General features: G+C 41.4%; 1 protein-coding gene across 1 annotated transcript in view; it reads right to left on the reverse strand.

The window, feature by feature from the left end:
- The window catches only part of LOC125237475 (protein unc-80 homolog), a 70,307-nt gene that overhangs the window by 17,244 nt on the left and 31,694 nt on the right, over positions 1–21,369 (reverse strand). Inside the window, 31 exon segments of the mRNA XM_048144585.1 lie at positions 450–645; positions 1,293–1,487; positions 1,580–1,725; positions 2,398–2,591; positions 2,923–3,063; positions 3,269–3,398; positions 3,556–3,804; positions 4,060–4,229; positions 4,734–4,920; positions 5,161–5,386; positions 5,628–5,712; positions 5,715–5,856; positions 6,296–6,455; positions 8,327–8,439; positions 8,719–8,838; positions 11,017–11,165; positions 11,256–11,348; positions 12,522–12,690; positions 12,972–13,128; positions 13,948–14,122; positions 14,432–14,567; positions 14,689–14,753; positions 14,834–14,951; positions 15,879–16,069; positions 16,455–16,549; positions 17,916–18,093; positions 18,546–18,738; positions 19,139–19,268; positions 19,684–19,838; positions 20,147–20,340; positions 20,472–20,710. Coding sequence (XP_048000542.1) covers positions 450–645; positions 1,293–1,487; positions 1,580–1,725; positions 2,398–2,591; positions 2,923–3,063; positions 3,269–3,398; positions 3,556–3,804; positions 4,060–4,229; positions 4,734–4,920; positions 5,161–5,386; positions 5,628–5,712; positions 5,715–5,856; positions 6,296–6,455; positions 8,327–8,439; positions 8,719–8,838; positions 11,017–11,165; positions 11,256–11,348; positions 12,522–12,690; positions 12,972–13,128; positions 13,948–14,122; positions 14,432–14,567; positions 14,689–14,753; positions 14,834–14,951; positions 15,879–16,069; positions 16,455–16,549; positions 17,916–18,093; positions 18,546–18,738; positions 19,139–19,268; positions 19,684–19,838; positions 20,147–20,340; positions 20,472–20,710 — 4,891 coding nt within the window.

Raw genomic sequence — 21,369 nt, forward strand, 5'->3', positions numbered from 1 at the left:
AAGCTGTCAGTACTGTCACGTCACTTTTTTTTTAATTTTTGTGTGACCTGGATACTTGTCACACTTGACGTTTGAGTGTATTCCAATTTGGTTCCAAAATGGATCCTAGCGTATCGTTCACAAACAATGTATTGTAATGTAATTTTAGAATAAGCTTTTTATCGTTGATGTTTGCACGTGAAATTCGTTTAATTACTAGTATTCATATGTCTATTTGTATTTTGTCACTTAATAAATAAAATATTGTCCTTTAGAGCATTTTTTTTTTATTTCATTGTATGTTTGAGAAAAGCACTATACATGCCTCGGCGTGAAAACGGATTCCCGGCCTCGTATCCCTATCTGGCCTCGCTCGCACGCTCGCTCGGCCGTATATACCCACTTGGCCGGAAATCCTCATTTTCCCGGCCTCTGATGTAATGTACTATATCTTGATGGTGTATTTATACCTTACTGGCATCACCATAAGCTGATTCCTCATCAGTATCCAATATGGCCGACACGGAGCCAAACATCTGCAGAATGAACGGCTTCCTGTTCAGTAGATAAAACTGTTTCACGGCGTACTCTATCGTTGTTGTCACTAGCTTGTTCGTTTGATAATTCGAATAGATCTGAAGAAGTGTTGGCATGATGAGAAGGTACCTGAAAAATATATCATTATAGTAGAAAAGTACTTATAGTGATCGGTTCAGGTGTGATCGTGGTCAAACGTCTGCCTATTCATACTAAAAAAAAAAAAAATAGAAGAAAGAAGTACTCTCATAGGAACTGGTCCCACCAAAACCGAGTAAGCGATGGCGATGGATGAGCCATCCGCGATAGATACGAACAAAAGATAGTCACTCCCGTGTAAATAAAATAGAGAGCGGACGATTGATGAGCGAGTTAGTGCGTTTTCACATTATCGATCCGATATCGGATGTCGGACCGATATCCCATACATTACAGGCGCCATCTTGGATTTTTTACATTGAAATCCTTCCGACATCCGATATCGGATGGGATAATGTGAAAACGGACTTATAGTTCGTCGCCGAGCGTTCGCGTTTCTATTGGAGCAATCATCGCGTCAAATTTTAATTGATCCTATTTTTTATTTAACAAAACGGAAACGACTATCGTAAGATATATACGGGTTAATTGTTTAATTCGTTTCTATCGACGATAGCTAAAAACAAATTTAACTTTTTCCTTATCTTACTCGCTTTTGGTGACGGGACCAGCTTACTCGCTTTTGGTGGGACTAGTACCTTAGTGAAAATTAGAAATCGGTAAAAACGAAATCGTACCCATTAGTAGAGAAGATGTTCTTAAAATTGAACGCAGCGTTAACGTATGTGGCAATGACATATCTGAGGATAAGTGAATCCTCGCTGTGCAACATGAGTGCACCGTTCAGAACATTGAGGAATAGATGGATGTCACGGGACGACGTGAAGTTTCCCGCCATGGCTTCGAACATGCGCGCTATGAGGCGGACCCACCTGGAACCAATTAGAAAATTATAGGTTACTGATAGTTAACTTTGAACAAAACAAGGTTATGTCAGGTTGTGGAACACTCAAACAAAACATACATAAACTTGTGAAGTACGTCTAAGCCGAGGAGTGTGGACCCGAGCGCCCCTCTGCTGTATAGTTGCAGGTCAGCTTCGAGCGCTTTGCGAGGGAAAGCTGGCAGCTTCATCAGTTCGTCGTGGAGGAACACCACGCGTTGGACCACCTGAAACAAAATATTTTCTGTAGTAGTATACTCGGAAAACATAAACGCGGTTTAGGGCAATGTCTATCGGAAAAGGCTTACCCAATATTCTGGTAGATGGCGCTGTTACGGCTGGGAAATATCCTACATCGCGCTAACGTTTGTTCATCGTAAAATTCATAAGATGTTAGCATTTTCTATATCAGTAAGGACTTGTGCGAAAGGGACTTGCGTAAAGATAAAATTGCCTCACCTAATGCCATGACTTTAGTTGGCTCCTTGCACCTTGGTGACCTTGTATTTTAAATCACAAGAAACTTACCATGTCGACGTTTTTCAGGATGGCCCAGGTGAGCAGCACCTTTCCGATCTCCACGAACTTGGACCAGCGTCTCCTGCTGCTGAGCTTGTCGAAGGCGACGTCCGGCGCCATGTGCACAAGAACCAGTTGCGGGTACTGCGAGCGCTTGAAGTATCTATCAGAATAGGTTTACCCAATGTCCCGGTAGATGGCGCTGTTACGACTGGCGAATATCCTACATCGCGCTAACGTTCGTTCATCGTAGAATCCATAAGTTGTCAGACTTTTTTCTTTGTTAATGAGAACTTGTGCGAAGGTCACTTGTTTTACCTAAAGCCATGTCTTTTGTAATTTCCTCGGTATTTACATTTATTTTGAAATAAGAAATTTACCATGTCGACATTCTTCAAGATAGCCCAGGTGAGCAGCACCTTGCCGATCTCCACGAACTTGGAAAGCAACTCCTGCTGCTGCAGCTTATCGAAGGCGACGTCCGGAGCCATGTGGACTAGCCCTAGTTGCGGGTACTGCGAGCGTTTGAAGAAGTACCAGTCGCGCACGTACGACTGCGGGTTATGGATTTGACCTGAAACAAATTTCGAATATTAGTCGTTCGAACGCCATGTAAATGGTCCGTGGTACGTCACCTTGTCAAATTGAATGAACGTTAGTGAGCTGTACCCCGTTCTTTAGTTGAGGTCGTTGAGGGTTAAAGGGTAAACAATGTAGCCAAAGTAGTAAATTATGCGCATTTGTTTCTTTGATAATGAAAATAGGGAGTTGGAAAGTATGTTTTTGTCAACAACAAAAGGTGTTTCGCTTGTTTCAGTAGTTTGACGGCATGATTCAGATGGAAAAATACTCCATTTAGGTTTCGTAAGGGGGTCTCTGACTGATGATGAGTCATAGGGACTTACGAGTTTTAAAATCAACCAGGAAGTGTTCAGTGTGCAGGTGTTCTGGTATCCCAAAGAAATCTAGCGATTCCTTCAATATTTGGCCAAATTGAGTGTCTTCTTGAATTGGGAATTGTGATGGAATGCAACCCTCATTGTCAGCTGTAAAGAAAAGTGCAGTGCTTTTAGTAAAAGTCACTCAAGTTTGAAGATCATTAAAACTAGATTCTAAAGTAAGGGCTTCAAGTTGGGTATTAAATGTTCTAAAGAAAAATTTAGTTAGGTACATCCATGACGTCCATAACTATCTCCAAAGAGCTAGTCTCATTAAATATTAAGATAAACTGGCGTTAAGTGAAAATGTTACCTGGTCCGTGTACAATAATCTTCTTAGCTGCAGGCACGTTGGCAGTAAGCAAAATAGATGCGTCACATTGCTCTTTCCGTAAAATTTGCTTTAGATCTTTAAACATTATTCCGTGAACGCTATGGACAACCTGAAAATACAAAACCAACTAGTAATGATGGAACTTATCAATAACCAGATATGAACTTTATAGGCAGAAGAAAGACATTGTCTTAAACTTTATGCTTTGGTATTATGACGTAGTAAAGAGGAGTGACGAAGTAACGTTAGTTAAGAGGAACTCTTACCATCCAAAGAATAGAAAGGGCAGCTCCAATAAGCCTCTGTCCCTCCTCATGCGGCGAGCGTATATAGAACATGACATAGCCAATGATGTAGTTGTATAGTGCGAACGCAGCCTGTTGCGGCAACCGCGGTATGAAGCGAATGAGGTGTCGAAGCAACTTGAACATCTCGTCTTGGTGGTCGCGCGTCAGACGCTCGAGCACGTGGCGGAGGAATAGGGCTGAGTCTTCTACTAAGCAGCCCCATATAACCTAAGTATAAGAAGATGCATAGTTACGGAATGTTGAATATGCATAGCTTGAATTTTTAGGTAAGACAAACTGCTTTTTTCAGGTCTGATCATAAACCAACTTAAGATTACACTCAGTTTGACACTACATTTTGCATCATTCTCGTAATTTTGCCAGTAACAGTGTGTTTTAAAGGAGTGATAATTATGATCTAACACCACTTGCGTATAAGCCTCCTCGCGAGATTTTTCGGTGGTTGTGAAAATAATGTCTAACCTGATAGGCAACTTCGTAGACTGAGCAACCCTCAGCAGAGACCGCCGCATCGTCTAACAGCGAAACTATCTCGGCTACAGCCGAGCATAGCGCGGATGGGAACAGGGCTGATGCCACCTGTGTATGGTGTGAGCCGCGGACGCCTTCTGAGATCTCCTCATCGGCTGGTGCTGTAAGAAACAGGGATTATTTGGGAGCAAAATGGTGGTAGAAATTTTTGATTTTTGGTGGTTTCTGTGCCTGTTTTTCAAACCTTAGCGAAGGATCTGCCCACCCAAGTAGACCCTCCAAAAGTCTAAGAACATACATAGTATCAGTGATGAGTCTGTAAAAAATTACTTTCTTTCAAACTCTCTTAATGGTAAAATGGGTAGGTATGACGGTAAATGCTTTTCTTGTCGATACCTGCCGAGACGCACGCTTTATCAGTTGGGTTGGCTGTTTCTTTAGGGTCTTGGTAGTTGCTACCAGAGCTTAACGATAAGTAAAAAGGGTCACGTTCAATGTGGTCGTCGGCGGCGTGATCGTGCCGCTTGCCTAGTGATGGGTTTGATGGGCCTAGGGATGGGCTTTTTGTCATTCCGCCGTTGTAGCGCGCGCTCGACAGCTTCGGTTTGTTTCTTGCTTCTTGGTCTTTCTTACTAGAGATTATCGATAAGTAAAATGAAACTCACGTTCAATGTGATCGTCGGCGGCGTGGTCGAGTGCAGGCTCTCGCGCCGCCTGCCTGGTGATGGGTATGGTGGTTATAAGGAAGCTCTCCCGCTCCGCGCGCTTCTTATCGTTTCGTTGCTGTAATGCGCGCTTAATTGCTTCCGTTTGCTGCTTCTTGCGGGTCTTGGTTGCTGTTACTAGCGATCGCTGTGTAAACAATTTTGCTAGGAGTTACTCAGGGTACTGCGAAATATAACTGAAAGTTATTATAAGAGAAGACTTTTAGATGTAGGAGTCCGTTTTAATTTTTATGGCAGTTGAAAGTGTAGTTGCGACAGTATCCCCCCCTGGAGTGATTTAAATTCCATCCATAGTTAGAAGTTAGATCCACGTTCGTACTAAGTACATTTAATGCTACTAAAGTATTTAGGTCAATAACACACTTACATGCCGCTCCTGGTTCAAGGTCATCTCCATATCCTTGTCCTTGACCTGCGGCGTCCACGGCGGGTCGACGACGGGCAGGGACTCGATGCCGATCTTGGGAGAGGGCAGAGTGAACTCGATGCCCGGAGGAGGCACTTTGAATGTCACCGAGGCGCCCTCCTCCATGCGAGGCCATACTTGGTAGCGGAGCTTCCACATTACTTGGAATTTTAGGATCGCTTTGATTCTGTAATATAAAAAAAAAACAGGCTAATCTACAGGTAAAATTAGGTACAATAAGCGCAATAATAAAACTATGGTCATTGGCAAAATTCCTTGTTTCTAAAAAAAAACTTATATACTTAACAAAAATAAGCTTGTATACGAGCTATTGTGTTTCCAATGGAGTGTGGTTGCCAAAGCAAGTACAACGAGTCGAACGCACACACAATATCTCATCTCAGATATTGTGTTCGAATTGTACGAACCTGACTGCGGGGTCGGTGTGCTTCAAGTCATTATGCATGATCTCAGAGGCTGTGAGGGGTGCCTTCACAGCGGCAAGTATGAAAGTGACGCCGCGCAGGCGCTCAGCTCCCGGTCCGGTTCTAGCAGTAACTGCCACGCCACTGCGGCGCTCTCCGCGAATAGTTGCTCGTCCATGGTACAGGCGCCTTTGATCAGCGTGGCCAGAGGCGCGTGGTATGCATCGCGGACCTGAGTCAATCGGTGAAGGAGTCATTTGGGAATAGTAAGATTTTCGGAGCGCAATAAACGTCATCGTACGTAGAATAATTTAATAGGGAATTTGACTGTAGTTAAAATAAAATATTTTATACCATGCACGAAATAAAGCATCAGATAATTATAAGAAAAACATGGACAGAATTTATTTTTAAATCCAATTTCTATTTAATAACTCAGGTAGAAATAAATAAAATAACTGAGTTGACCGTGACGTCACTCAATTCGATTAAATATAAATTCCATATTAGCAAGTCGTTCAAATTCGTTTTGACAGTTCTTAAAAAGAAGCTGATTTGACTGGGAGGTAATTTTGAAAATTGTTTAGGCGCGAAGGGTCGATCACCAATAAAAAAAATTTGAATCAGCAATGTTTTTTTTGACCCTGTTATTACTGCAGAACGTGACCTACCTGCCCTTTGAGGTACTTGAGTATAGCGGGCGGCTCGGCCGGTGGGTAGACCGCAGATGTGGGCGAGGTGGTGGGTTCAGCGGGCTTGGCCGCCGCCGCCGCTTCTACGCCAGCTGCGTGGTATGCCAGTCCCGCACTTTCGATTACGGACCTATCGATCCTGAAAAAAAAAATTGCATGTTTTATATGTTACTTCAATGTACGCCGTTCCATTAAACAGATAGACATTTGATTAACTTTTTTTTCTACTCCCGTGTTGTTATTCGTCATTTACCGTGTCGTGCATAGATCGTTAAAACCCTACATAAAAGATGCCCGCCCCCGGCCGGCGCCCCGCGCGCCCACGCATACGATATAGCTCTTACAGCATTGTTAGGTAGCCGTTAAGGGATATAGCGGGCCGCGGGGCGCCGCCGGCCGGCGGCGGGCGGCGCGGGGGAGTGCGAGCGACACGGCTCAGCCACGACATTGGTCTAAGCGCGACAGCGGTGAGCGGCGGCCATACATTGGAGCGAGATACAGCGATAGGACTTTTCATTCGCACGTATGGCTGCCGCTCACCGCTGCCGCGCTTAGACCAATGTCGTGGCTGGGCCGACAGTGTGAGTGCAGAAACATTGCAGAGGACAAGTCAAAATACTTATAGGAAACAGTGCGAATTTCACGAAAGTTATTCTAGAAAACTATTCAAAAGTAAGTGCATGGTCGTAGAAAAAGTATTGTATGCAACGGTGTTTAACTGAGTCAAAAAATACTCGTGGCGTCTTAATAACAATTTTCGGTAAGGTCCGACCGAGATCTCGGTCTCGGTCTCTGTCTCGGCATTCTCGGCCGAAAATCGGGCCGAGATCTCGGTCTCGGTTCTCGGCCAAAATCGGCCGAGATTCTCGGCCAGACCGAGACTGATTTTTATTTTACATAGTGAACTGTTAGCTTCTCTTCTTAGTCACCAATGGTCGCATTGCCTAGGTGGCGTGACATTTTTCGTGATTTCGATTAATTACGTATCCATATTTTAAGATTTTTTAAGGCTGTAACAATCAAATAAAAGGGTGTATTTTGATAGCGGGTCAGTAAGGTCAGCTATGAGATCTCGTGGTCCTACGCGAAAATGGTCTAAGGAGACCTTCCTCGATTTCAAATTAATGAAACTTTTTTTTACTCAAATCGATCCCATTCCTATCCAGGATCAAAAGCTTGTATGGGACTAAAAAAATTCCGGCTAGAAAAGTTACAAATCGCGAAAAACTTTTCCCATAAAATTCATATATGAAAAAAATTAGAAAAGAAAAAAATAGGAGAATGGAATCGATTGGCATAAAAAAAACACAATGTGAAAAAAATATGTTTTCATCTATAATGGAACGTGTGGCGAATTGGAATTAAAATCATAAATACTCGTGACTACAGTCCTTTGGAGGCATATGCAAAAATCGTAAAAAATATTGCTACACTTTAAGTGGGTGTATTTTTTGTTCGCCTAAAACTATAAAATTTTGAAAATAATATCTTATATGTCATCTCTACTCTGAACACCAATAGGTGTAATGTAACACCAACTTTTGAACCTACCTAGAAATCGTGAATGTTTAGTAAAGGTTTTCAAGGAAAACTTTAGCAAACATGATTGATTGAGCGGTTTATGTGTTTTTTATAAAAGTCTAGTCGGTATTTTTTTATTTTTGCGTAAAATACGTGTTTTATCTTCTATTTCACTAATTCTCGGTCTCGGTCTCGGTCTCGGCCGAGAATGCCATTCATTCTCGGTCTCGGTCTCGTTCTCGGCCGAGACAAAAAAATCGTTCTCGGTCGGACCTTAATTTTCGGCTTCGCCTCAAATTGTTACCCACGCCACTCGTCTTTTTTGACCTCCTTTAAACGCCTGTTGCATAAAATACTATAAAAGCACACACTATGTATAGTTTTAAATTATATTGCAATAATAAAACTAGATTCTTATTAATGTTCATTGCCACAAAAACCTTAGTGACATGTTGATTTTAGATCCGGTGATTTGACTAGCATACGGACCTGTCAGTGACGTGTTCCGAAGACTTGCGCGTTCGGCGCCCTCGGCGCGCTCCACCAACTCCATCTTCGTTATTCGTAGCATTTACTTCAGGTCCAAACTTCTCCCCATATATCTGAAACATTTATACACAACTTTTAGGTCTGAGAGAGATGACTTTCTCTGAATTAATCGTACGTACACGGACCTACCGCCAAGGTCCCAATTCAAAATGAAAAGGTATTGGGACCTTTTTGTATCAACACTGTCACCCATGATTGTAAACAAATAATTTGAGTTTGAGTTTAGGTATGGACGAAGCGGCCCTTGCATCTGAGGGGGTTTCGGGTGAGGCAATCTCGCCTAGCCACGTCACTAAGTGAGTAACAAACAAGCATATGAAGCCATGCGTTACCTTCTGGACGGACTTCATGAGGCGTGCGCTGGCGCGCATGTTGCGACGGAAGCAGTACGGGTGGCAGAAATTCTGGTGGCAGCATACGTAGTTGAACGAGTTCAGGAACTTTACCATAACCTGCAACGCAAATGTAGCTGTATTCGTCGTGGACGAAGAACAGGGGTAATATTCAAAAAAGTTGTACGACTCATAATTCAAAATATAATTCATTGATCCGCTTGATTGATACACTTGGTTGGTCGTTTATAATCGTGTACAACTTTCTTTGAATATCACTCGAAAAAGCGTTCAATACTTTAAAAATGCAACTATTTATTTATTTTGCTGATTAGGCTGTGTTTTTTATTTGTTTGATTTAAGCTACAATAGGTAATTCTTTAATTTTTGTTTAGATTTGTTGTTTTTTAAGTGCACTATTTAAATGATGCTCCAACACATGCTTAAAATGTTTATTTTCTGTTTAAACACATGCCTATACAGTCAATGCATGCGCAATCCATGTATGTACTTATATTAAATAGAAACCTCAACACAGTGTTCAGGCATCAGAGTGTTCAATGCAATGGATTTTCGAGGAACTGCTACACTTGGTACAATTTTGGGTAGGTAGTATTGAGCGCGCGTTGACAATAGGCACACACACACACACACACACAAACTGAACACGTCTCAACAATTCCAAAGAGAAAATCAACAATTCCTTGTTGAGAATCGTTGAATTATGCCTCTGAACAGCCTGAACACCTGTGGTTAGGGAAGTGTTGTCAAAATAACTTATAGGTACAAAATAATTTTTAAGAAAAAAAAACCGTCGCCTTTCGGGTTCTGGTGAAAGCTACTTGCGAATGTTGGTTTATGTAGAAATGTGTAAGTATTTTTTAAAACTGCTTTTAATGCTTTAATTATTAGATGGCAACACAAATGAATATACGTATAACGTTAAGGTTTGAGGAGTTTCCTCAATTCCTCATGAATCCGATTATATTATAAGAAATCGAAGCTTGACAAACTTTGACTTCAAAACATATGCTTAACAAACATAACTAAATAAATGTCACTGTTCTGAACTTAAATGCATGCTTTTCTTACAAAAATACCAAAGTCACTATGAGTGTGCCGTTCAGGTTTGAGGAGTTTGGTTCTGGCCATCATCAGCAGTTCCACTGCACCAAATGTCACTGTTCTGGACGAAAGTGCATACTGTTCTTATAAAAATACCAAAGTCACTATAAGCGTGCCGTTCAGATTTGAGGAGTTCGGTTCTGACCATCATCAGAAATTCCACTGCACCAAATGTCACTGTTCTGGACGAAAGTGCATGCTGTTCTTATAAAAATGGCAAAGTCACTATAAGCGTGCCGTTCAGATTTGAGGAGTTTGGTTCTGGCCATCATCAGCAGTTCCACTGCACCAAATGTCACTGTTCTGGACGAAAGTGCATGCTGTTCTTATAAAAATACCAAAGTCACTATAAGCGTGCCGTTCAGATTTGAGGAGTTCGGTTCTGACCATCATCAGAAATTCCACTGCACCAAATGTCACTGTTCTGGACGAAAGTGCATGCTGTTCGTATAAAAATACCAAAGTCACTATAAGCGTGCCGTTCAGATTTGAAGAGTTCCGTTCTGGCCATCATCAGCAGTTCCACTGCACCAAATGTCACTGTTCCGTACCTAAATGCATGCTGTTCCTTTAAAAACACAAAAATCACCATATGTATGCCTTTCAGATTTGAGGAGTTCCCTCGATTTCTCCAGGATCCCATCATCAGAACTGGGTTCTGAGAAAAATGGGACCAATCTGTATGCATATACATTTCAATCAAAAAAAAAATTTTCAAAATCGGTCCAGGAACGACGGAGATATCGAGGAACAAACATAAAAAATAATAAAAAAAAAAAAAAAAAACATACAGACGACTTGATAACCGTCCTTCTTGAGATATGAGGCGACGGTTAACAATACTTAAAGACCCATAATTCTGCATTGTTGGACAAATGGCTTTATTTAAGTTGGCGAAAAATAGGACAGCCTGACTTGCTTATTCCGTTAACACCATTCAGCACCTATTTCCCAAGATGGCGCTCTCGTGGTCTTATAGCAGTCAATGTGATAGCGCGTGACTATCCATCTATGGTATTTTCAATGTGGAGTTCAAAAGGCTCAGGCAAGTTAGACAATCCTAGAATTCCCATGTACCGCTACAATCATACGGCTAATAGAGGTTAATACAACATGAGGCGATAAATGACAGCGATGACCAGTGCTGCAAATGATTGAAATGATCATGCTCACCTTCAGCCAAGGGAAACCCTTATTATTATCAGGAGGATCGGTGGAGTTGCTATCCGGGCTGTCGGGCGGGTGGTCGTGGTCGTCCGACAGCACCCCGGGGCTCTCCTCCCCTCCACTGTCCACCTCGTTTGGCATATTTACAGTGCCCCCTAAAATTTGTTCAAGCGTCAGTCGCGGCAAACCTCCAGACGCCACATCACTAAGGGTGGGCTAGGACCTAAGTCTAGTCAAACAATTACCTGCAGGGGGATATATTTCAGACGTGTCACTCCTGTCAGAAAGGGACGATACCTTTCGCCTGCTTTGTATCGATTCAGAGCGCCGATTAACAACTAAAAAAAAGAAACGTAAATGATCTTTGGCCGGTTGTTTAAACAGTGGTTTAAATCTTCGTGCACAGGATCTTTTATTATCGGATTATTAATTTTAATAAGTTTTACATTTCTTTTGTTTGCCAATGGAAGTGCTAAATATTTGAAATGAGTTACAAAGTAAATGTATGTTGTCTAGACTTTAGAATTATTTAATAAAAATAAAATCATTTCGTAAAGTCTTTGAGAAAATGCATTCTTTGTGCAGATAATATCTTATTATCGTCAAACCGTATTTGGAACAATAATTCTATAGTCAAGACAATAAGAACGTGGAACATGATATGATCAGGATTCTCCATAATCTTCGTTCAAGTTTAATTATTTCGATATTTAACCCTTGACAATGATTTGTTCAAATTTGAATTTTGACATGTTGTCAAATTGTCAATAGAGTCCAAAATCTATGATGCATGTAACATCACTATGCATTTAAGGGTTAAGTCCTTTTTTTAGTGTTTGCTGCTCGAAGGTTATAGATAATCTAATAAACAGATTTCAAAAAGCGATAGAAGGGATAATTTGAAAATGACATTTATGTCATTACAAATATTACATGCATAATAAATATTTATAATTTACCTACGCTGCAACATTCTTTTGCAAAAAAAAACAATAATTTTAAATTAAGTATACTTTCATTTATTTTTAAGCATGCATGAGCTGCAATTATAAAATATAAAAAATGTCAACAGAAAAGTTGAGGTGAATGACTAACGGTAGTTGATGAATCGAAGTGGTACCCTGAAGATAGTGACCTTAACAAGTCTGGAGCCGATGCCTATAGGCCCTATAGCACATTATGTATAAGCATGTATGTACGTATCTCAGTAATTTATGCCAAAACTATAGCTTCGTTTTGTACATGCTGCCAATTATATAAAAAAGTGTTCACTATGTGACATTGAATATTTATCGTACAGCGCCACCTAGTTCATCTAACAAAACCGTAATCTGAATCAAATACAAAATTTCAACCTATCCTTATTCTCATAGTAAGAAAGGAGCAACATAATGTATAGTCACATTAGTTTTCAATGTATATTTGACTGTCTGCTATTTCTATTGTTCATGCAAATGAAATAAAGGCAGACTGGGTACTTTCGTTAACACTTTGATTAAAATAATACGTACATTCGTCGACTTCTCTCGCGTCCTTCTGTCGTAGCTTGATGGAGCGTCGCTTGAAAGAGCCGTAGGCCTGATGCTGCTGCGTGCTGCGGCGGTGCAGGCATGCCTTACCGCGCGACCCTAGACGCCCCTTCTTGTCATCTACGGGAGTTGGTGGGATCGCGTCTGCTAACTGTTGGATAAGCGACACTTTGTATCTTATGATTAGATTAAATTGCACTAAGTTTATTCATTATAGTGACTTGGAATGTCAGTTAAATTTAGGGATATTTTAAGACAGAAGAAATTAATATATCGTCACTACTTTAAAAAAAACTTGTATCTTCGTCTGTCAATGAAAAGAAAATTGTAGTAAGTATATATGGAATGCATATAGACTTACTGCGTTTTAACTTTGAGGAGAAGCATGAGATACGAGATTTTTTTAAAGTAGTGACGATATAGTAAATATACCGTAACATTGCTCCCGCCGGAGACATTCTCAGGCTCGTGGATGACGAAAGAGATCTTGCGCTCAGGCTCCGCGCCGGCTATGGACTGCAGGCTCTGCGCGGACGCCTGCGAGTGGCCCATGGACGACAGCGCCATGCTCCAGCGCCGGTTGGCTTCCCTACCACACACGCACCGTATTATACCACCGCACCCCATAGCGAGGCCCAGGCCGAGGCGTAGCGTTTAGCTCTATTGTCTTTACTATACTTGTCCAAATTTCAAATCTTCTTTACTGAGCATGCCAATGTAGCAAAGCGATTACTTTTACTTGTTATACTAAATACTATACTACCTATTTGCATATTTTGATTACTACCTTTATTCAGTGATTATGTAAAGTCAGTAAGGGTGAGCTCGTAAAAATATTAAATTTATATAGTGTAATTTAAATTTTAAACTGTATTTACTGTTTTATTTAGGTAAAATTAGGTAGGTAAGTTATTAACATACCATGCAGTTAAGTGTGCTGTCGGCACGGATTACCGGTAGCGTACTCGTATTACGGTATCGGTACTGAGTCGTGCCGGGCGCGCCGAGCGCTTCTCTAGGTAAACAAACTCATTTCGAGGTGAGGTTTCTGTCGTTTCGTAAAGTTAAAACACTTTAACGAAACCTATGTAGTTCTATACGCATGCACGCTCAGTGCAGTATGCAAGGAAACATGCATTATTTCTTTAGAACACATACTCGACTGGCATTAATGTGTGTTGACTGCTAAGAGCCCTGTTAAAATAAAAGTTTCATCAAAAATATGCACTCTCGACTGTACAATACAAAATAACGTAACATAATGAACTCACTTATTCTTACAACACAAACGTCTTCGTTTTTCCATCCACCTTCGCATAACATTAACAAAAATGATTTATTTTTTTAACACCGAACACATAGTCTACCCACCAATATGTCATTCTAGGGTTGCGGGAACGGAGCGTACCTATAGACGCGGTCCCAGGGCCCGCGCTCCTTGAGCGAGGCGCGGCAGGACTTGGGCAGGTTCTGGTAGGACTCGCGCAGGAACGCCGTGATCTCGCCCAGCAGCACGCACGCCACCAGTCGCAGCGCGCGCGGGCACGCCGCGCCCAGCGGCCCGCCCGCGAACCGCAGGCTCGCTGTCGGAGTTACACGACTTAGTTATACCTACTCGCACGAGGATCACCGAACGCATTCTCAGTGTCTCCACACTGGTCCTCGTCCATTGGTTACAAATCCTCCAAAAAACATATTTAATAGACGCATACAAAAATAGCTGACTCGTGCAGATTGGAGCGTGACGATCAAATTTACGACTTTCAAGACTTTACTCTGTCGACACTAAAAGCAAGGGAATTATCAAATTCACCCACATCACACGCTCTGCATTATTTTTCAAAAGCGACAAGTTTTTGAACATTCATCTCCGTATAAAGTGAGTCACTAACCTTCATCCAGGAAGTCTTCCTCTTCATCTTGCTGCAGCAGGTCGCGCTGTCCGTCTGGATCAGTAACGACGTTAACCACGTTGTCTATGTACTTTTTGTCTTCGATCAACATCTCTTCCAATCGGTTTCCTATAGCCTGTAAAAATGGTCCAAAAGCTAATAATCGATGTAAAAATGTCAGGATAATACATTACATATTTATATAATGCAATTACATAAGCAGACAAAGTTTCTAATAATTGCAATAAAATACTTACTTCGGCCCATTGATAAAATAGCTTTGCAGCTAAACGTTGCCTTTTCAGGTGCGGACTCGTAGTCACTAGAGAAAAGAAAAATATCAAGGTTTCATACGAATGAATATAATATACCAAGTAAATATTAAAAAAAAAATGTATTTACCAGTTGCTTTAGACATGTTGGACTTCAACCAATAGGGCCACTGGCCTTTGTTGCAGTTGTAGACCAAATGTGCACACTCCAGTAACATCGCGGCTCTACCGACCACCACCGTGTTAGGCTGAAACAATACACGATTGGATATACTCGTTATGTTTCGTCAAAAGATTATGAACTCGTTTGATTCCTGCAGATAGCATGTCCATCCAGTGACACTATAGATCAATGTTCGGAAACTAGACGGCCTTACCAAAGAAACGAACGTTTCCGACATACAGGGTTAATGTCAAGAATTAATAGGTGACGGATGACTAAAAAGGTCTAAAACTATGGCAGACTAAGGAGTCCATGGTTAACATGATTTTTTATGTCCATTATGCATCATTGAAAAAGACGATATTCGTTACAAAAGGTTTATATATTTACAAAAATTACAGGAATATAGAAACGAAAATTAACGTGCTCAAATGTACGTCATCCAATAATTAGTGCGACCATGTCGAATATGGGACCGCATAAAAAAGAAACGCGAAAGTCCCGCACACCAAGGCGCCGCCGCTTTAGCACCACTATACTTACTATACATGGTTATATGCTTACCAAATCCAGCAGTGCGGCCATGAACAGCGCATCAGGTATGGCTCCGGGCTGAGTAGCGTCAAGCAGAAAGCTAAACTGCGCCAGTCCAGCGTATAAAAGCTCTCGTTTTCGGTCTGCTTTTGTTTTTCAGAGTAATGTGCTCACCAAATCCAGAAGTGCAGCCACTAACCACGCATCAGGCGTAGCACCCGGCTGAGTAGCGTCAAGCAGAAAGCTGAACCGCGCCAATCCAGCGTACAACGGTGCTGCAGCCACCAGCCGTCTTTGTTTTAGCACCACTACCACTCTTTATACGTATAGGTAACATGCTCACCAAATCTAGAAGCGCGGTAATGAACAGCGCTTCAGGCGTGGCTCCGGGCTGTGTAGCCTCAAGTAGAAAGCGGGCATTCCAGCGCATAAAAGCTCTCGTTTTCGGTCTGCCTTCCTTTGAGTGTAATGTGCTTACCAAATCCAACAGTGCAGCCATGAACAGCGCGTCAGGTGTGGCACCGGGCTGAGTAGCGTCAAGTAGAAAGCTGAACCGCGCCAATCCAGCATACAAAGGCGCTGCAGCTACCAGTCGTCTTCGTTTCAGCACCACCACTTCTGATTCGCCGCCGCCCGACCCGCCCTCGGCCGAGCCGCGGCGGGACATATCTGTAACGTTCAAACGGGTAATACCAGGGGCTTATTTCATCACGCTACTAAGTTGCACCTAATATTGGTTTGACACCCCATTTTCGGGAGGATAAGTTACGTTGATCCTAGTCATAATATCTACGTATTAGATCAGCAACGAATGGCTATGTCAGGATTGTCAGGTGACAATCTCTTATTGATTTACAACGTGGGCCAGAGATCGTAAACATTCAAACATAATTTTGGCAATGAATTCTGTACACATATGTACTATGAGATTTCTTTAACAATTTGCCAGGATTTAAACACTGTTATTTTTTTATTATCTGATAGTGTGCTCCTAATCGAACTGCAATTTCTAATCTTGTAACTACATAAAAATAAATAATTAGGGTACCCTTACATCCGCCACTCGTTTCCTCGATACTGCCGTCTCTTTTCTTCCCCATCTTTCTTAGACCAAATCTGTTCAATCTGTCTTCCACCCGTTTGCGAGCTCTGGAAATAAATGACTCAATTTAGGAAAACACAATGAGGAGCTTGGCATAATTCCGAACAGTAGGTTGTCTACATTAAAACACACATTTGTATCTAGTGACCATACTTAAAAATATGTCTGGTTTAAAAGTTACGGCCACGATTCATCACTTTTACAGAGAGAAAAATCGTGGCAATTACGCGCAACTGCAGACATATCTCAAAGAATTACCCTGATATTACTAAGTGCAAAAAGAAATCTAATTATGGTAAATATATATACATATACCATAATTCGGAATTAAACCAAAGCACCTTACAATTTTGTCTAAAATTGTGATCACAAATACAGAGCATAAAATTACAAAGCTCAAATCGTGAAGCGCTACGAATTATTATCCTACTGAATTTAAGCGTACATTTGAGTGAAGAATATACTCAGTTACAAAATGTTTAAAATAATAATGTCACCTGATACAAACCGTTAATCCAGCAGCTTAAAATGTGTCGCTTAACTTCAAGGTCGGGTAAATCCTTTCTGCTTTAAGGTTGATTATGTACAAAAATATATATAATCTGAAAAAGAATCAACCTTATAGCAGAATGGATTTACCAGAGTTTGAAGTTAAGCAACACAAATGTACTTTATTGACAGTTGATAGACAATTAATATGAAAAATCGCCAGCTGACGCCACTTCCAAATCCCCACCCAAATACAAATAACTTTTAATTCAATATCGATGGCAATTTTTTTAATTGTTTCTCTTAGTCTGATAATGTCGCAACCATGTTTTAAAAACTTGATTTAATACGGTCGGTGAGGGTGAGGTGACCGTTTTGAAAGGTGGAATTTTTTAATACAACACATTAACACAATATAAAATGTGAGTACCTAATCCAAATAGGTCAGATTAGCGACAATCTTTGTTTGTCGTATTTTTTATTGACGCTATTTAATTGAGCGGATATTAGTCTTGTCGGAATCAAATAGGTAACGCCCATTCTTTATTTCTTTTTAATTGATTAGTTGTTAAGAAGGTTGTTAAATAAGTCAACTGCGTCGCCGGTAGTAGGAATGCACGTAATAATAATAACGCACAGTGAATGTTGAGTCATTTAGGGTGTCAACTAAACTGGACATTTATCGAGAAAGTATTGAATGACAGAAAATACCAGCATTACCGTCACAAAGTTAATAAAACATGCATCCATAAAAAACATTGATGTAACAATAGAATCTACAATTCTACACTCATGATTCCGCGACGCGAACAATATATTTAGCTAAAATCCTAAATGCATCACCAATCGCGATACGTGAGCGAGACCTCAGACTGCACACTGACCCACTTGGATTGGTCACGTGTACAAACGCAGCCACCGTACCTATTGAGCGTGTAGCCAACACGTCGCTTGACGTGCACGGGGCGGCTGGGCAGCGGCTGCGCGGCGAGGTTGGGGCGTGCCAGCGAGATCATGCTGCCCGAGATGGGCAGAGACTCGCCGGAGCCGCCGCCGTTGCGAAGCAGGGACGCTGACTGCGGCTTGTGGCGGAACCAGTTCACTGGAGAACACGGAAGTTATAAATTTACTTCTTAAAATCGTCTAAATATAATCCTGTTACTGATCATGTCTTTATTACGGTTTTTTAATTTCCGTGTTGGTTTATAAGCATATTTGTTCATGATTCTTTCAATGATAAAATAAGGTAGTTTAATCATGCTCCAACTATACAAGAGATCCCCTATAACTGACTTTCTCACTCGGGGTCGCCTAAGATTTAAAATAGGTTCTTTATTTAGGAAAGGAAGCACTATTATACGGCACAGATTCAGAGTTCGAGCTTTAAGGTGACTTGGTGACTCGTCATATCAGCTGCCGGGGTGGATGAAATGCTCAGAATGCCGCAGATTTAGCTGATATGGTATCTGATACGAACCGATAGTGGCGACCTATTTGCCGGTTTAGGTTTCCAGCATACCCTGTATAAATGGAAAGAGTGGATTGTTGTGTTACCTAATCCGCTGAAGTGGAACTTGGAGGGCACGGACTTGGAGTGCGATATCTTGTGATGGGGCGTCATATCAGCCGACGACGTGGATGGTATAGTGCGTTCAGACTGCCGGGGCGTCAACGGGTAGCGTCGCGTGCGGACCGAAAGAGGTGATTGACTTGCTGACTCGGAGCCACCCTCGGTTTCCAGTAGACTCTGTGAAATGGGTAAAAGTTTAGGGTCGGTTGGCATAGTTCGTAAAAGAGTTGAGCACTTGATCAGTTCACGCTAGTACGATTTTGGTGGAACTGACCTATACAGGGGCAAGATGCCGGAAAATGAAATTAGAAATACGGCCATGCCAAGTTCCTGAGAGAGCTGCTCGATTTGGGGGATACTGCCGTATCTCTAGATTATATTTGCAGAGTAATCTTCAACTACACAATGATCAGGCAAAGTAGAAGGTTGGTAAAACAGCGAAGCCCAAAGACGTCTCCTGTCGCGTAACTTCGCCTAAGCTAATATTTTATACATCCTACAGGAAAATTGTTATGAGGAATCTACACTATTTAAGGGGTTATATAGACTGCAAAGTATATACCTGTGCACCACTTACATGTGCCCCCGTGGATGAAGTGCTCCTCTTCTTGAAGGTGAACTTCTTATGGCTTCTGTCATCTGCGGCACAACCCGAGTCTGCCCCAGTGTCGGAGCCGCGCTCGTCGTCTTGACTGCGAGGTATATGCCTACGGATAGATACTTTACATTCATCATCAATTTAAAATAATAACCTAGCTTGCTTGCTTAAAAATTGACAAAAGGGATCGGTCGAAAAATGTACCAGGGGGTTTTTTCCGGACTTTTTCTTACTGGATGCCAGCCCTATAAGCTGCATCTCATAGAACAAAACTTGAGAGAGCAAGCTATGATGGTGCCATCTATTATAAAGCTGCCAGGTGCCAACCTTATTCAGTTACTATTAATGGGTAGGTACCGAACAACAAAAAGGGTGACACCATACTTTTACAACTTTTTGTACGTATCTTTGTGATTCTTCCTTCCTTCCTTATGACGCGAACAACAAAAAGGAGAACACCATACTTTTCTTTGGACTTTGCACATTGAAGACAATTACAACCTAAATTTCCTCATACTATTTACCTTATGACGCGGGTAGTTTGCATGTTGGCCTCCTTGGGCTGGCTGTCCGGGCGCTCCGCGGTGTCGAGCAGCCCGCCCAGAGCCACCACTCTGAACTCCCCGCCGTGGACTTCGTGGACGTAGCTCAGTAGGAGTCGCACTTGCATGTACAGATTCTGTGAAATAAAATATACTTTTAAATAATGTGTTATGGTTTGCCTGTGCAGCAGGGGTTGGTCGGCTCTCCTGATTTCATTCTTCAGGCCTAAACAAAAATTGGGTATCTACTAGCCCTGCTAATCCGGTGACGGTAATTGTGATAATCCACGGAGGCAACATTCTTCAGATCAAGTTTAGATTGGCGTCTTATCTATACATACATAACAACGTTTTCAGATTGAGGGAAATATCATATTGATGTGTCGACGGAAATTGATTTAAAAAAACACATCTCTTTAAAAAACAGTATGAATTTGTATCTCACCGCATTATCCAGCATCTTGAGCTCCTTGTGCATCGCGGCGAACCTGGTGACCAGTACCCGGAAGGTAGACTCGACGACGAAGGTCTCAACGGCGCGGTTTGCGTTGGGCCCTTGCCCTGCTCCGAAGTTAGTCGCGTACCCGGTCTGTAAGTGGCTCATGTCTGGTGACTTTGACATGTTGCGCTTCTGTTGATCTAGAAAGGAAAATATGTATAAATTAAAATAATTCAAGTACTTAGATAATATGGCAATATAGATTAGAATCCAAAGCTTATAAACCTAAGATTAAACAGATAGAACACGTAATCATAAGTAATGAACTTACTCATTGGTGACACCATCATTGACGGATCGGCGCAAAATCCAATCGTAGAATGTAGATTGTCCAACACCTCTTTGATAGGGGCAAACTTGGTCATCTCTTTCAGTCTAAGCGTAAACTTGGAGACAGACGCTGTTCTGAGTTGCCGAAGGGACTTCTTGGCCTGGATGCGCAGGGTGTCGGCTATGGGGCAGCGGAGAGCTGTGGCACAGCCGTGGGAACAGCCTAGCTGGCGAAGTAACCTGCAAGTATGGATAAATATACTCTGATAAGTCAAAGTTCAGTCAGTAGAATAATTTGGATGGGAAACTGCGTCAAATACTTTTAGGCACTCAATTATAACCTGGACTCGCTGCACAGTAGTTGTCTCATTTTTTAATTTTTTAATTTAGATTTTAAATGGTTGCCCTTATATTTTACATTCATATTACAATAATAGTATCATTGCCCACTTATAATGCTTTATTTATTCTCTTGTTTGCATATATCACTTAATTAAATATTTATGTTTCTTTTTACACGTTTACTATTTGTTTATTTCTTAGTTTAGATTAGTTTAGTTTACTTTATTTAATTAAAATAGTCACTCCCTCAGGCCTTGGCAGAATAACAGCGTTGCGATTCGCCTCGCCGGCGTCTTGCAACAACATGCTGAGTCAAAGCCTTTTCCCTACTGCACACATTGCTGGATACACAAGTGTAATTTTCTGTTTTGTGTGTATATAATTTTTCTTCGAATGTTTTTGTGTATTTGTTTTTACTATCTGTTTCTTTCTTTTTTAATTTCACCATTTTGTCCTGTGTATGTGTGCTGTACTGAATAAATGTCTTTTTCTTTCTTTCTTTCTTTCAAATCGATTCTTCGAGTCCAAATTTTTTTAAGGCAGTAATTTTCGTATGC

Source organism: Leguminivora glycinivorella, chromosome 2 (genome assembly GCF_023078275.1).
Source record: "Leguminivora glycinivorella isolate SPB_JAAS2020 chromosome 2, LegGlyc_1.1, whole genome shotgun sequence".
Lineage (NCBI taxonomy): Eukaryota > Metazoa > Arthropoda > Insecta > Lepidoptera > Tortricidae > Leguminivora > Leguminivora glycinivorella.